Source organism: Gadus morhua, chromosome 11, assembly GCF_902167405.1.
Source record: "Gadus morhua chromosome 11, gadMor3.0, whole genome shotgun sequence".
Taxonomy (NCBI): Eukaryota; Metazoa; Chordata; class Actinopteri; order Gadiformes; family Gadidae; genus Gadus; species Gadus morhua.
In genome coordinates this window covers 4,473,886-4,488,427 of record NC_044058.1, presented here as the reverse complement: position 1 = coordinate 4,488,427, position 14,542 = coordinate 4,473,886, and the positions used below count along the sequence as shown (strand labels likewise).

At 45.8% G+C, this 14,542-nt stretch overlaps 1 protein-coding gene across 1 annotated transcript in view; it reads right to left on the bottom strand.

Moving 5' to 3' along the window:
* Nucleotides 1-813: 813 nt before the first annotated feature.
* The window catches only part of abcb4 (ATP-binding cassette, sub-family B (MDR/TAP), member 4), a 19,173-nt gene continuing 5,444 nt past the window's right edge, over nucleotides 814-14,542 (bottom strand). Inside the window, exons 10-28 of the mRNA XM_030370931.1 lie at nucleotides 14,494-14,542; nucleotides 13,197-13,307; nucleotides 12,968-13,093; nucleotides 12,604-12,807; nucleotides 11,896-12,066; nucleotides 11,527-11,688; nucleotides 11,223-11,417; nucleotides 10,919-11,068; nucleotides 10,730-10,834; nucleotides 10,443-10,520; nucleotides 10,147-10,230; nucleotides 9,587-9,790; nucleotides 9,406-9,506; nucleotides 9,186-9,326; nucleotides 6,715-6,871; nucleotides 6,062-6,259; nucleotides 3,800-4,006; nucleotides 3,146-3,292; nucleotides 814-2,009 (exon numbers count right to left, since the gene is read on the bottom strand). The exon at nucleotides 14,494-14,542 is cut by the window's right edge and continues 65 nt beyond it. Of these exons, the coding sequence (XP_030226791.1) occupies nucleotides 1,806-2,009; nucleotides 3,146-3,292; nucleotides 3,800-4,006; nucleotides 6,062-6,259; nucleotides 6,715-6,871; nucleotides 9,186-9,326; nucleotides 9,406-9,506; nucleotides 9,587-9,790; nucleotides 10,147-10,230; nucleotides 10,443-10,520; nucleotides 10,730-10,834; nucleotides 10,919-11,068; nucleotides 11,223-11,417; nucleotides 11,527-11,688; nucleotides 11,896-12,066; nucleotides 12,604-12,807; nucleotides 12,968-13,093; nucleotides 13,197-13,307; nucleotides 14,494-14,542 (2,794 nt within the window). The 3' untranslated portion in view covers nucleotides 814-1,805. The remainder of the gene's footprint in view (nucleotides 2,010-3,145; nucleotides 3,293-3,799; nucleotides 4,007-6,061; nucleotides 6,260-6,714; nucleotides 6,872-9,185; nucleotides 9,327-9,405; nucleotides 9,507-9,586; nucleotides 9,791-10,146; nucleotides 10,231-10,442; nucleotides 10,521-10,729; nucleotides 10,835-10,918; nucleotides 11,069-11,222; nucleotides 11,418-11,526; nucleotides 11,689-11,895; nucleotides 12,067-12,603; nucleotides 12,808-12,967; nucleotides 13,094-13,196; nucleotides 13,308-14,493) is intronic.

Genomic DNA, 14,542 nt, shown 5'->3' with positions numbered 1-14,542 from the left:
TATATTCATTACACTGGTAGATGGTAGGAATGAATGAATTAGATCAGTTAAATAATATATCCAAATAAATATATGTTTATCAACACTTTCTTTGTCTTTTTTCCCCTGCATAATAGTAATCGACAATACTGTAAATCTGATGCATAAATTAAGTTCTCAGACAATTACTCACTTAGTTTCATAAAAAATGAATGGAATTTTTTTAATGAAGACTTAACAAGGCTTTTGTGACTTCCTCAAAGAGGCTCCATGCGAAGGAGACATGACCGCATTCATAACAGACAAAAGTCAAATAAATATCGATCAGCTTGATTGCTCACATGTTTTATTCATAAGCGCACATGTGTTTACAAGCGGGAACGCAGTATTAAAAAGCGGAGGCGGAAGCGCTTCCACACTAGCAAGTCGTTCCAACCATAGATATATATTAAAGTCCGAACGTTACAAACGCTAGGCAGCACCAAGCCCCATGAGCCCCCAGGAACAGTGCATACTTCCGCAATCAACCAGTGCTCAGCGGCCAAGCTTGGTATTGCAGTCGTTTTAGAGGGCTGTGGACGGGTCCCTCAATTCAAGGGGCCCAGAAGTAGATATCCTCGTTCACTCCAATACAAGTTGGGAGAAGGAATGTGTCTCGGCAAATAATTCCTGGATATCAATCAAAGGCTCATAATTATCTTTATACCATGTACTAAAAAAATGTAAGTTTTCTCTTTAAAAAGCGCCAACTCAAGCGTTTTATTGGCCGTTTTCTGTAATTATTTTTTGCTGGAGAAGAGGGGGTGGGCAGCTGAAAGAAGTGGTGGAAAAGTGTTGTTTTCATAATGTGCCCTTTTTAATTTTCGAGTAGCATCATTTCTGATCAGAACTTTAACTGAACACAATTACACAGGCCACCCAAGGGATGTCAACGGGCTGTTATTTCATAGGTTTCACAATAAATGGAAATAAACTGGAAAGCACATGATAACATGTAGACCCACACTCAGTTACACAGTATGCAGGAAAATATATATAAGTTATTTGGCAACAGTCCAAGTGTGGAGCTATTTGTGTTGGCGGAGACAAATAAAGGATTCAATACAAAAACTGACGTAGAACTGTTGTATAAAAAAATAAGATTATCGGCTGTGATTATCTTCTGCACCGGCCTAAGGCCATATGTACGACTGCAATCAGTATAGCGCCTATGTATGATCTTGAGTGCTGATGAGAGATATGAACTGGTATTAAATTTTACCTTCCCTATTAACTGACATTGGCAAGGCACCCATAAGTATCTATCCCCCGAGATGGTCCAGGGAACCAGACTGATATGCCTTATTAAATACACTGCGGAGAGCATGTATCCAGCAGCTGTGTTCTGTCCTCCTCCTGCTCTCCCCTCAGTCAGGCCTGCATTAACCTGCAATTGGGCCCTGGGGGTGAGAGGTTTCGTAGGCCCCCTGAGGGGAACTTACAATGAAGATGCGTAAATTATTAGCCACGACTGTGGCTGAGGCCTCAAGTGGCCACTGGGCCCAGCTACCACTAGGGGGAGGGCACCCCCTAGTGGTAGCTGGGCCCATTGGCCGCTTGAGACCTCAGCCATAGTGGCCCCCTTTTTTCTTGGCTTGTGATAGGCCTCTGATCTTTGTACGGCCTTAAAAAAAATCGCATTGTCTTGGGCCTACAACGATTGGGGGGCCTATCATGAGCCAGCATTAAAAAAATCTAAGAAAAACAAAACATTTACTGCAGCTCATGATAGGCCCCCTGATCGTCGTAGGCCCTGGGGCTTCAGCCCAGGTAAGCCCGTGCAGCCCTCAGTGGCTGTGACCCATCTGCTTGGTCACCAGTGTGTGGTAGAAGCCCTTCTGGGCCAGCAGCTGCTGATGCGTGCCCTGTTCCACCACCACGCCGTCCTGGAACACCACAATGCGGTCAGCGTTCTGGATGGTGGACAGGCGGTGGGCCACCACGATGCAGGTCCTTCCCTGGCTGGCCTGGTCTAGGGCCTCTTGGACCACCTGGTGGAACAACGACACCATGACACAAGAGGACACATAGCCACAAAGTTTGGGGAGCTCATCTATAGAAACATTTGCAAAGAGCATGGTTGTCCCATAATTATTTCAATAGAGAAGTAAATATATATATATATATATATATATATATATATACTTTTCTATATATTTACTTCTCTATTATATACATATACATACATACATATATACATACATATATACACATATATATATAAATATATATATACATGTATAGATGTAAATATATACATATATATTTCTATACATTTATATATATTTTCAAATGCATATATATATATCCCCATTATTTTTGACATTGTTTACCAACACACATATACTGTATATATATTTATACAACGGGGGGCCTAAATCCAACTATCTGATTGGTTCCTAACTGTTGTATAATGAGCGTATACATAACTGCTATGACGCCCAATCATTTTGTGAAAGATTGCATATCACTCCGCGCCTGGAAGTAGAAACGGTTACAATACAAAGTATAAAAATAGTTGTATAAAAGCAATAGCACAGTTCACTGAAGCCTAAAAATATGTTGAATGATGGAGAGGGTGTAAATGTTGTTACTCCGGGAGTGAGCAAGGCGATGGAGAGACTAAACGAAAGCTTAGGCACACGGTGAGTGAACTGCTCCATAGGATAAATTGCCGGCGAACCGCTCTAGCCGAGCCTTCTCTCGGAGGGACGCTAAAGTGTGTTGCATAGCGACGGTCGTGCATTTTGAAGGCAGCCAGGAGGGACTACTTTTTTGTATTCTTTAATAAAACGGCTACTTTGACTTTCTTGGTTTCTTTTTAAATGTAGTGTGTCTATGACTTTCGTTTTGCCATAATAGTAACCGTTGTATAAAAGCAATAGATCACTTCAGTCAGTGGTATGTGCTCATTATACCACTGTGAAGGGGGTCGCCGGCCCTCCGCTGCGCGTCGGGGCCGGACAACGCCCCTTAACAGTGGTATAATGAGCACATACCACAGCCTGTCGTGATCTATTGCTTAAATATATATAAATAAATTGCATTTGTTGAACTTTTGAACTTTGACTGCGTTTGTTTGTCTGTCCTTTGCTCAGTGATCCGAGACACAGCGGGCGCCGCTCACCTTCTCGCTCTCGGTGTCGAGTGCCGACGTGGCCTCGTCCAGCAGCAGCACCTTGGGGTTGCGCAGGATGGCTCTGGCGATGGCGATGCGCTGCTTCTGCCCGCCTGACAGCTGGGTCCCCTTGTCCCCAGCCTGAGTGTTGTACTTCTGCTCAACACACAGCGAGGCACATCATTGTGGACAACAAACCAAGAGGCCAGCTTCAGGATACGCACAGTCAACAGAGGAAGGGTAATAGTAATTCTGTACTGCTCAGGTTTGCAAGCTGTTTGAATTATTAATCTGGCTGTTGGTGAACAATAGCACATCCTCTACTGACCTGTGTGTATTCTTTAAAGGACTTCTCTGCTTATCCCAGACACTGACTCACACACAACGTTACCTATGGCGGGCCGTACTGACGGGGGGTTATCAATGTTACCTGTGGGAGGCTGTACTGACAGGGGGTTATCAACATAACCTGTGGCAGGCCGTACTGACTTTGGGTTATCAATATTATCTGTGGCAGGCCTAATGACTGGGGGTTATCAAAGTTACCTGTGGGAGGCCGTACTGACTAGGAGATATCTACATTACCTCTGGCAGGCCATACTGACTGGGGGATATCTACATTACCAGTGGCAGGCCATACTGACTGGGAGTTATCAACGCTACCTGTGGCAGGCCGTCGATGAAGCTGTGAATATTAGCTGATTCGGCGGCGGCCTGTATCTCCTTTATGTTGACTGTGCGGGAGTTGTCTCCGTAGGCGATGTTCTCGGCCAGGCTGCAGTCGAACAGCACGGGCTCCTGGGACACGATGCCTATCTGGGACCTCAGCCAATGGATGTTGAGCATCTTTACATCCATATTGTCCAGTATCTAAGAGCAGAAGTTGATTTAGAGTTAGAGATAAATGAAACGTGTTCACATTGACGGAACACTTCCATCCCATCTAGTCACAACAAGGGGAGAAGAAAATCACAGCAGGGCCGGGGATGTTTCCAGTGGAAGTCAAGATGTTGTGATAACATTCACAATCCAGTGATAATAAACATTCTGATGCCTTCACATCCACCCAATAGCAGGGTGAAGCATAAGAGACACACACACACATGCATCACGTCATAGGTTGTCCGCGGTCCTTTTTAAAGTTACTTATTAGATTACAAGATGACGTAATAAAAAAACAATAACATAACATAACAAAGAGTAATTTGTTATGTTCAAGTGTTCTTCTTTTCGTTTGTTGACTTAGTAGTTTCTAATTATGGTTGATTTTGCTGTCCTTGTTTTATTAATAGAATTAAAGAGTAAAAAATAGTTATGGAGAGAGTAAGAGAAAGAGTAATAGATAGTGAGAGAAACAGAGAGAACACATGGCGATTAAGGGAAGAAGAAAGTGTGAGAGAGAGAGATAGAGAGAGAGAGATAGAGAGAGAGAGAGAGAGAGAGAGAGAGAGAGAGAGAGAGAGAGAGAGAGAGAGAGAGAGAGAGAGAGAGAGAGAGAGAGAGAGAGAGTACTGGAGAGACAGTACTAGATTGAAAGAGAGAGAGTGCGTGAGTACTGGAGAGACAATACTTACTGAAGAGATAGTACTAGAGAGAGAGAGAGAGAGAGAGAGAGAGAGAGAGAGAGAGAGAGAGAGAGAGAGAGAGAGAGAGAGAGAGAGAGAGAGAGCGAGAGAGAGAGAGAGAGAGAGAGAGAGAGAGAGAGAGAGAGAGAGTACTGAAGAGACAATTCTAGAAAGAGAGCTAGAGAGAGAGAGAGAGAGAGAGAGAGAGAGAGAGAGAGAGAGAGAGTCTAGAGGGAGAGCGAGAGGAAGAGAGTGAGTACTGGAGAGACACTACTAGAGAGAAGGAGAGAGTATCGGAGAGACAATATTAGTGAGGGAGTACTTGAAAGACAGTACTAGGGAGAGAGAGGGAGTATTGGAGAGACAGTACTAGAGAGAGAGAGGGAGTGTTGGAGAGACAGTGTTAAGAGAGCATCACGCCATAGGTTGTCCGCGATCTCACTCACTGTTTGACCTGTAGTTGTTGGCTAATCATACTCTTAAAAGTTACTTGCCCTCAGTTACTACAAGATGATGTAATAAAATAACAATAACATACCATAACAAAGAGTAATTTGTTATGTTCAAATGTTATCTCCTTTATTGTATGGGGACTTACTAATGTCTAGTTTGGGTTGATTTTGCTGTCCTTGTTTGATCGTTAGAATTGAATTGGTAAAACGTAGTTATGGAGAGAGTAAGAGAAAGAGTAAAAGATAGTGAGAGAAACAGAGAGAACATATGGCGATTAAGTGAAGAAGAAAGAGCAAGAGAGAGAGAGAGAGAGAGAGAGAGAGAGAGAGAGAGAGAGTGTACATGAGAGACAATACTAGAGAGAGAGAGGGAGAGAGAGTCAGTGCGTTTACATGATACTCAAGAAAATCAAATTATTGGCTAAGTCCGACTATGATTGGATTATTAAGATGCATGTATACACCTTAGTCTCACTAAAATCAAAGCGAATCGGGTTACTCATAGTCGGATTAAGCTCGAAAACAAACAACTTTACATTGTATTGCACGCACAGCAAGACTGTGCAGTGCAATGTGCAATGCAATAAATTGGTGACCGGAATAAAGTAGTAATGTAATCAAGTGTGTAAGAGCATTTAAAATTAAAATGACCAACGTGGTACAAATACAAAGAAAATAAATCTCTTCACGGGCGCAGCCATTTTGTTGACAGTGTCATCACTGCTCTTGGTCTACTCTTAGAATTCCGAGAGATGAAGACAAAATGGACAGTACTAGAGAGAAAGAGAGAGGGAGTATTGGAGAGACAGTACTAGAGAGAAAGAGAGAGGGAGTATTGGAGAGACAGTACTAGAGAGAAAGAGAGGGAGTATTGGAGAGACAGTGTTAGAGAGAGCGATCCCTCTCACCACGGACCCCTCCAGGGGGTCATAGAACCTCTCCAGCAGCTGGACGGTGGTGCTCTTCCCACAGCCGCTGCTGCCCACCAGGGCCAGCGTCTCCCCCTTGCACACCTCCAGGTTCAGCCCCTGCAGGACAGGCAGGTCCGGCCGCGAGGGATACGTGAACCGCACGTCCTGGAAGCGGACGTTGCCGTCAAACTTGTCCTGGACGCCGAGAGAGATCGAGACGGAGAGAAAGAGCAATAGAGGGAAAGAAAGAAAGAGAGAGAAAGAAAGAGAGAGAGAGAGAGAGAGAGAGAGAGAGAGAGAGAGAGAGAGAGAGAGAGAGAGAGAGAGAGAGAGAGAGAGAGAGAGAGAGAATGATTAGCATCTTGAGATATCCCAATTATGTTATCCCCATCCTGCCTGTTAGTGTATGTGTGTGTATGAGAGTTTGAGAGAGAGGGAGAGTCCAGAGAGTGTGTGTGCATGTGTGCGTGTCTGTGTGCGTGTCTGTGTCTGTGTCTCTGTGTGTGTGTGTGTGTGTGTGTGTGTGTGTGTGTGTGTGTGTGTGTGTGTGTGTGTGTGTGTGTGTGTGTGTGTGTGTGTGTGTGTGTGAGCGTACGTGCGTGCGTGTGTGCGTGCGTACGTGCAGGCGTGTGTCTGTGTGTGTGGTGTACCGGCTTCTCTCCCCCCTGCGACAGGTTGTTGATGGCCGGCTCTCGCTCAATCAGCATCATGAGGTGGGAGGCGGAGATCTTGGCTTTAGCGTAGTTTGGCGTGAAAGTGTTGGCCTCCCCTACAGCCATGGCCCCATACAGCACTGCAGAGAACACCCTGGGAGGAATACACAGGTAGAGAACTTCCTTTACAACTGCTGGAGCTAATGTTCAAGAGTCACAGAGAGAGAGACAAAAGAAAAGAGCAGAAACGTACCTTCCCAACCCTCTCTGCTTCCTCCCTCCCCCCTCCCCACTTTCTCCACTATTAAGAAGTGGGGTTTCCATGCACCTGTGGTGGAGCTATGATAACGATGTCTGCGCAAATGGATTGACAGGCAAAATGTTTTCTCCAAACCAGCCTTGAAATTAGCTGGGAGGTGTCAAAACGGTCTCACACAAAGGCAGGTCAGGTCACGTCTGACATGTCTCAGGCAAGTTTAGTTCATGTGTTCATGTTTTATTCATGTTAGGTATAATTAAATTTAAGTCAAACGACATGACCGCCAGTAACATAAGGTTATCTTGCTCCCTTCCAGTTGAATGAGTGGCCTCCCTGTAGATATGTTATAAGTCAGCGTGGTGAACCGTGGTCGAAACAATCACACACAAAATCAGTGAGGAAAAAGAAACAACAGAATTCTATTTTACTTATGTGCAGAAATAGTAAATGAAAACAATCATTCAGAGCGTTTGGATCAACAACGCCTACAGATGGTCTGCGCAAATTGGGGCTGGACCCAGGGCCTTTCAGGTGGGGGTCCAACCCTCTAAATGCTAGACTAACCGACCGACCAGGACCACATCCACTCCTTATGTGCCAACATCTTTAGAAACATAACAGGTTACATAAGGTTATACTGATGTGTGTCACCGTGTGTCCATGTGAGCATGTGTGTGTGTGTGTGTGTGTGTGTGTGTGTGTGTGTGTGTGTGTGTGTGTGTGTGTGTGTGTGTGTGTGTGTGTGTGTGTGTGTGTGTGTGTGTGTGTTTTTGTGTGTCCATGTGAGCATGTGTGAGCATGTGTGTGTCCATCTGAGTTAGTGTGAGCGTGTTGGTGTGTGTGTCCATGGGAGTGGCAAGGAGCGTGTGTGTGTGTGTGTCCATGTGACCATTTGTTAGCGTGTGGGTGTGTGAGGCAGGGGCCTTTCACCTGGAGATAAGGGCTAACACTGTCACGCTAGGCTGCCCAAAGGTATCCATGTTACTGATTACATTCTGGATGTGTTCATGGTTATATGACCAATAAATTATTTTTTTCGCTGTACAAAGGTCTCTAAACCTTGAATATCTACCATATGTTGTGCCTTGATACCCAACGATGTCTCCTGTTTTACGCTTTATCACATGACTGAAGCAGCGATGACACAACGCCATGTGCGTGAGAACTCTCCATCAAAGAGGATGACTACAATCCTGCTAATGTGTCTTTGTTTCATTCATTCTTGGGAGTTCTATATCTGTTGACCTTTGGACTTTATTTATACTGTTATACAACTTAAAAAATATGAATAAACTGGAGTATTTGTTTTTTGATATTTAAATTGTGTTTGTATTATACAGTAGGGTTTTATGAATATCTCTTTCATTACCCAGACACGTCCCTCTGTTCTTCTTGAATAAAGGCCTGAACCTTTACATAGTTTGGAGGAGGCTAATGATTAACACCGTCTTTCGTAAACCTTCCACCTTGCTCGTGATCTTGACTGGTGGGATCTCCTGAGCATGTGTTATACGGTTCACAATCACATTTCATTGGACGGTTTGGACGGGGAGAGATCAGTGAGGGCAGATAGTTCATCAATTATGTAAGGGATAATCTATAGAACCCCGGTCATTATCGGGAAAGTAAGGCCCGACAGGGCCAACAGGACACCGACGAGGGGTTCTGAAGGGACCTGAAGGGGCTTTTTATCCTGAAGGGGCTTATTTTCGACCAGCGACATTCTATACATTATCCCGCTTATTACATGGCTACTTGCCAAAACGAAAAAGTAACTTTTTACTTTTTTTTTTGTTTGTTTTTACTTTTTAAAGTGCCTTTTTACAATTTATTTGTTACCGGCATTCGTAGTGTTGATCAGCAGAGAAATAGTCTGCCAAAGTCGTTGGCGTCCCTTAGCAACCGAAGACACTGGGGTTGACAAGTTACCGGACTACTTGCGGAGTGATACCAAAGACGTCATTAGAGGCAAAAAGTCCTTTGTTTTCCTTGACAGCGGTCAATTATACTTAGCATCGGTGAATTATCAAATATAATTCACTGCCGGAAGTTCTGAAGAGCCCATGCAAGTGAACGGAGCGTTCCACGGCATTGAGAAGACCTGTGTAATAATCAAATGTAAAGGAGCCAGCCTGCTAACTCACAAAGCACCAATCTACTCCGCAAGCTAAATTAAAAGATGCTGGCCGATGAAGGTGTTGTTACTCACAGTAGTACGCTTTCAAAGTCCATCCTGCCCGCCTCGATGAGCCAGGCCCCAAAGCGGAAGCAGCCAGCGTAGGCAAAGTAGATCATGGCTTGTGAGAAGGAGAAGGTGAAGCCGTAGATGTGAGCCTTCTTCTTGGAGTTGCTATGGAGAGAAACGTTTAAATTAGCATCTGTGCAAATACGTCCAGCCCAATGATCGATCCTGAGGTAATAATGCATACTTGTAAGGGACCAGCAGGTTCTCCTGGTATAAGGACTCAAACTTGGGTTCTCTTGTGAGGGACGCCACGGTACGGATGTTCTCGATGACCTCTGTAGCGATCTGGCAGACCCAAACCTCATTGTTACGGGACAGTTTCCATGAGTTTTTCTGTATGTTTGTGTAAAGCTCAGAGCCCAGACCTTGCCAGCCTTCTCGAGCTCCTTCTTGTCTTTGGTGGCGTGTCCACCCAGCATCTTGAGCTGCACAGCCCCGGCCAGCGCCATGATGGGGACTATGGACAGGAGGAGTAGGGTCATCTCCCAGCCATACACAAAGGAGATGATCAGACTGGTGCCCAGGTTAGCCACGTTCTGGACCAGCGTGGCCATTCGCAGCCCAGTGGCCTGAAAACACACAAAAGAGGAGGCATGTTAAATTAACTCCAAAGGGAAGTAGATGGCCCGGATTATCTACTTCCTCAGACCTTCACACACACACAAACACACACAGGAAGACACGCATGCAAGTTTAACTTTAAGTAGATGGCTCGTTTGTGTGTGTGGCTATATGAGTATATATGTGTGTGTGTTTGTGTGTTCTAGTAGGTGGGTGTGTAAGTGTTTGTAGGTGTGTGTGTGTGCGTGCGTGCGTGCGTGCGTGCGTGCGTGCGTGCGTGCGTGCGTGCGTGCGTGCGTGCGTGCGTGCGTGCGTGTGTGTATTTGTAAGTGTAGGTGTTTGATCGTGCTTCGGCAGGACTTACTCCTTGTACTTGGGCTGCGTCTGTAGCTAATCTGGTAGTCAGGGAGCCCACACTGTTCTTTGGATCATCGTACCAACCAAGGTCCTACAGAAGGGTAAATGATTGAATGGCAGCCGATGCTACTGAATTAAGGGTTTTTCAGTCATAATCGTAGTCAGATAGAAGGTAAGGTATTCCCATGAATAATAAGAGATAATAAAATAACAATAAATAACAATGATGGTTTATTATTATTAACAACAGTTTAAAGCATTACACTTTACAGTGGCTTCAAAGGTGCCCATTTGAGTCCTCACCTGTCTCATCATGGCTGTGAAGGCCCTGAGTCTCAGCTTCATGGTCAGAATTTCACCTGCCTTTCCAAAGCAATAACCCTTGGGGCAAAGTTCACAGATACATAACAAAGCTTTTTATAGTGTGTGGCCTCTGAGGTGCTCTCTTTAACAGCCCCTCACTGGAAACATGTGTATTTACTGTATGTATTTTTGCATGTGGGTTTATGTGTCAAACTCTGTGTTCAGATACAGAGATAACAAACAGATAAGACTGTTGCGAGGGTGATGGGCGTGAGCCGACATGTTACCTGGAGGAACAAAGTGAAAAAGCTAACGACACCGATCACTGCGAACAGGATGGAGAATAAGGCCGACTTCTCCCTGACCACGTCTTTGTTGGGCTCTGAGAACACCTGAAGAATCAAAAAGAGGTGTTTAGGTCGCGCTCAGTGCTGTGAGTGCTGAACAGAGAGCCATGGATGAGAGAGTGAACGCACAGCGACGATCTTGGAGAAGAGGATTGCGAAGAGGGGTTGTATGGCTCCGTTGATGGTGGCACAGATCAGGCCCACCACAATGTAGGGCCACTCGGGGAGGTTGAGCCGCAGCACCTTGAGGAAGGACACGGGGGGAACGTCCTCATCCTCCTGACAGACACACATGAGAGGGCTTGAGGGGAAGATAGAATTCTATCAACTGAATTTAATAAGCCATTGAGCAAGTGAGCGTTTCATTGAAGCAAAACAAACAAACAATTCCTTTTTGTCCTTTGTCCATCTGTGTTCCTTCCGTCCATCTCACCTCTTCGGTCTTCTCCTTCTTCTTCTGGTTCTTCTCCACCACTTCCTTCTCTCCCTCTGAGCCGATGAAGGAGGTCGCCTTGGTGGACTTCCTCTGATGCAAGGAGGATTCTGAGACGGACATGATGGAGGGGCTCTTGTGGTCCATGGTCTGCACCTCCTCCTTCTCGCCACCCTCGTCAGCAGCCTTGAAGGTCTGAGGATCGCACGCATAGGCTGACCTTTTCCTCATGACAGAAAACTCTTGCCCAAATTCACATCCTCATCCATCCTTGTGTATGTGTGTGTGTGTGTGTGTGTGTTACCTGCGTTGTGACCAGGGTGTGGTACACTCCCTGTTTTTTCATCAGTTCACTGTGCGTTCCCATCTCCACTATTTCTCCATTGCGGAAACCGGCGATGACGTCTGCGTTTCTGATCGTGGAGAGGCGATGGGCTACGACCAGCGTTGTGCGGCCCTGTCGGACCTGAAGATAGAACCAATAATACGCTGGTTGATTTGTGTGTGTGTATCCGGCGTGTGCTTGTGCGTGCTTGCGTGTGTGTGTGAGTGTGTGTGTATGTGTGTGTGTGTATTTCTGCTTGTGCGTGCGTGCGTGTGTGTGTGTGTGTGAGTGTGTGTGTATGTGTGTGTGTGTGGGTGTGTGTGTGTGTGTGTATGTGTATTCCCATGCCTTGTCGAGGGCCTCCTGCACAATAGTCTCGCTCTCAGCATCGAGGGCGGAGGTGGCCTCGTCCAGCAGCAGTATCTTGGGGTTGCGGACGAGGGCTCGAGCGATGGCGATCCTCTGCTTCTGCCCCCCGCTCATCTGCGTCCCGCGGTCCCCCACCAGGGTCTCGAACTTCTGCTCCATAACAAATCAGAAACATGGGTTTCTTTCTTGTTTCATTTGCTTAATCCTTGACTATAATGTGATCAAATGACTTTAAAACTAGATAGCATTGAACTGTAAAAGTCAAGTAAAGATACTTTCATCCAAAAGTGACTTAATGTTGCTGTAGATAAGATTAGAAAGAGAGCAGAAAAGAGCGGAGGAGAGCAAGATTTTTGAAACTCCCTCTCTGCTGATGAGAATGTTGAGGAACCAAGCCTAAGATTTTTAGCCTTGTGTACTGTACAATAAGATGTAATAAAGGTGATTCTGATTCTGATTCTGACTCTGCTCCCTCCCTACATAGGTCCGCCATTGAGAAGTGCGGCATGTACAGGCGAGCTGGATTTGCTCAGCCAATCACAGAAAATATGCCCTGATTTGTCAACGATTTGCTGGGACGAAAAGCATGTTTCAATAACATCCGCCCGTCCTCCGGGAAGCAACAACACAACAACACAACAACACAACAACACAACACCACAGCACCATAACACGACGGTGACGTACGTCGGGGAGGGACATGATGAAGTCGTAGGCGTTGGCCTCCTTGGTGGCGCGCTCGATTTCTTGCTGGGTGACCTCGGGCCAGCCGTACCGGATATTCTCTGTGATGGTGGTGGCGAAGAGGATGGGCTCCTGGCTCACCACGCCGATCTTTTCCCTCAGGAAGCGCACGTTGAGGGAGCGCACATCATGCCCGTCGATGTGCACCTAGGGGAGGGGGATTTAAGAGATAAGGGAAGAAGGGGTCCGTCTGTGTGCCCCTGCACCAGTGTGACAGTGTGTGTGTGTGTGTGTGTGTGTCTGTGGGGGGGGGGGGGGGGGGTTAAGACAGGAGGTGAGGAGTTGTGTGCGGCTGGACCAGCCTTACCGAGCCCTCCTGGGGGTCGTAAAACCTCTGCAGCAGCTGGATGGTGGTGCTCTTGCCACAGCCGCTGCTGCCCACCAGGGCAATGGTCTGGCCCGTCTTCACGCTCAGAGACAGGTTGTTCAACACCTACAGGGGGACAGCGGTCAAAGCACAGCGCTTTGAAATGGAGCAGGGATTTCTTGAAGTGGGCAAGGTCTTATGAACGTGAGCTGGTGTCGGGCGACCTCACCTTGACGTCGCTCCTAGATGGGTAGTTGAAGTGGATGTTCCTGAACTCAATGTCCCCTCTGATGGAGTCAGGCCTCAGGCCGCTCTCTGAGTAGCTGTCGATGCTCGGCGTCTGGAAAGCAGCAGGCAGCGCTGTATCATTACGGGAGCCTGACATCCCTGCTTTCCTAGTTCAAGCTTTAAGGGGACTATTATCCACTCTTATCCAGGGGTCTCTTTCTCGCTCACTTTCTCTCACTTTCTCTCCAACAGTTTATTTATTATGATATTCAAGAATAATAGTAGTATTCAACTGGTTTCAACAGGAAAACTACCACCTTTCTCACTCTCCCTCTTGCCCTCTGTTTATCTATATCCTTATTTTCCTTGTTCGCTCTTGCTATCTTATCCTTTCCCTCTTTCTCTCTCTTTTTCTTACTATAACCTGCTCTCTCTCTCTCCATCATTTCTTAATCCTCTGTCAAGTTTCACATCAGAGGGCTTTGCTCTCTCTTTCATAAACATTAAGAAACAATAGAAGGAAGAGTGTTGCCTAGCCAGGACAATGTGAGCAGATTACGTTTGTTTACTGAACTCACTGTGTTTCACTTTTCCTCCCTGCTATTCTTTGCAAACACACACATGTATGCACACCTACACACGCACACACACTCACACACTTGTGTAGCGGGCTGTATGTACGTGTTTGTGTTTGATATAACCCTCTGCTTGATGACTAAGGGCCCCATGGTGTATTTAGAGTGTGTTGTCTGGGTGAAACAGGCCTATTTAAACTAAACACAGCCCCATGCTACAATAAGCACTGTTGCCAGGAACGACCATACAAGTCCTTATGTCAAAGGTCATGTTTACAGTCATTTGGACAATTATTTCAAGGTCTATCTGTGATGTGTTTGCTGACACACATGAATGAAGTGTTGTAAACTTGACCAAAACTATTTTAATCTTTATGAGACTTACTTGGTATATGTGAAAAGCCGAATGTTTAACTTCATGTTTATAAAATGTTTATACATATTAGTAGAGATATGTGAATCCAAGCAGTTACAATTCTAGTACAGTTGCTTATAGACCAAACAACCTGTAATCCCTCTAGTCAAACAGCAGGTCGTCCTATTAGGAAAAAAGGGATTCCGGAGGTTTTCAGCTCAAAGCTGAGAGCCGCCGTGCCTCGGCAGAACGCTGCCTTCACATGATGCAAACTGACAAGTGTCAAGGGGGAAATTAAGGGGCAGTTTTGTTATTAATAGGTCATCATGACTATCAAAAGGTGTGCATTAGAGGGGGAGAAGTCTTACATTGTCGATGATGTTGTATACTTTGTGTGCAGCGCCACGGGCACTGGCA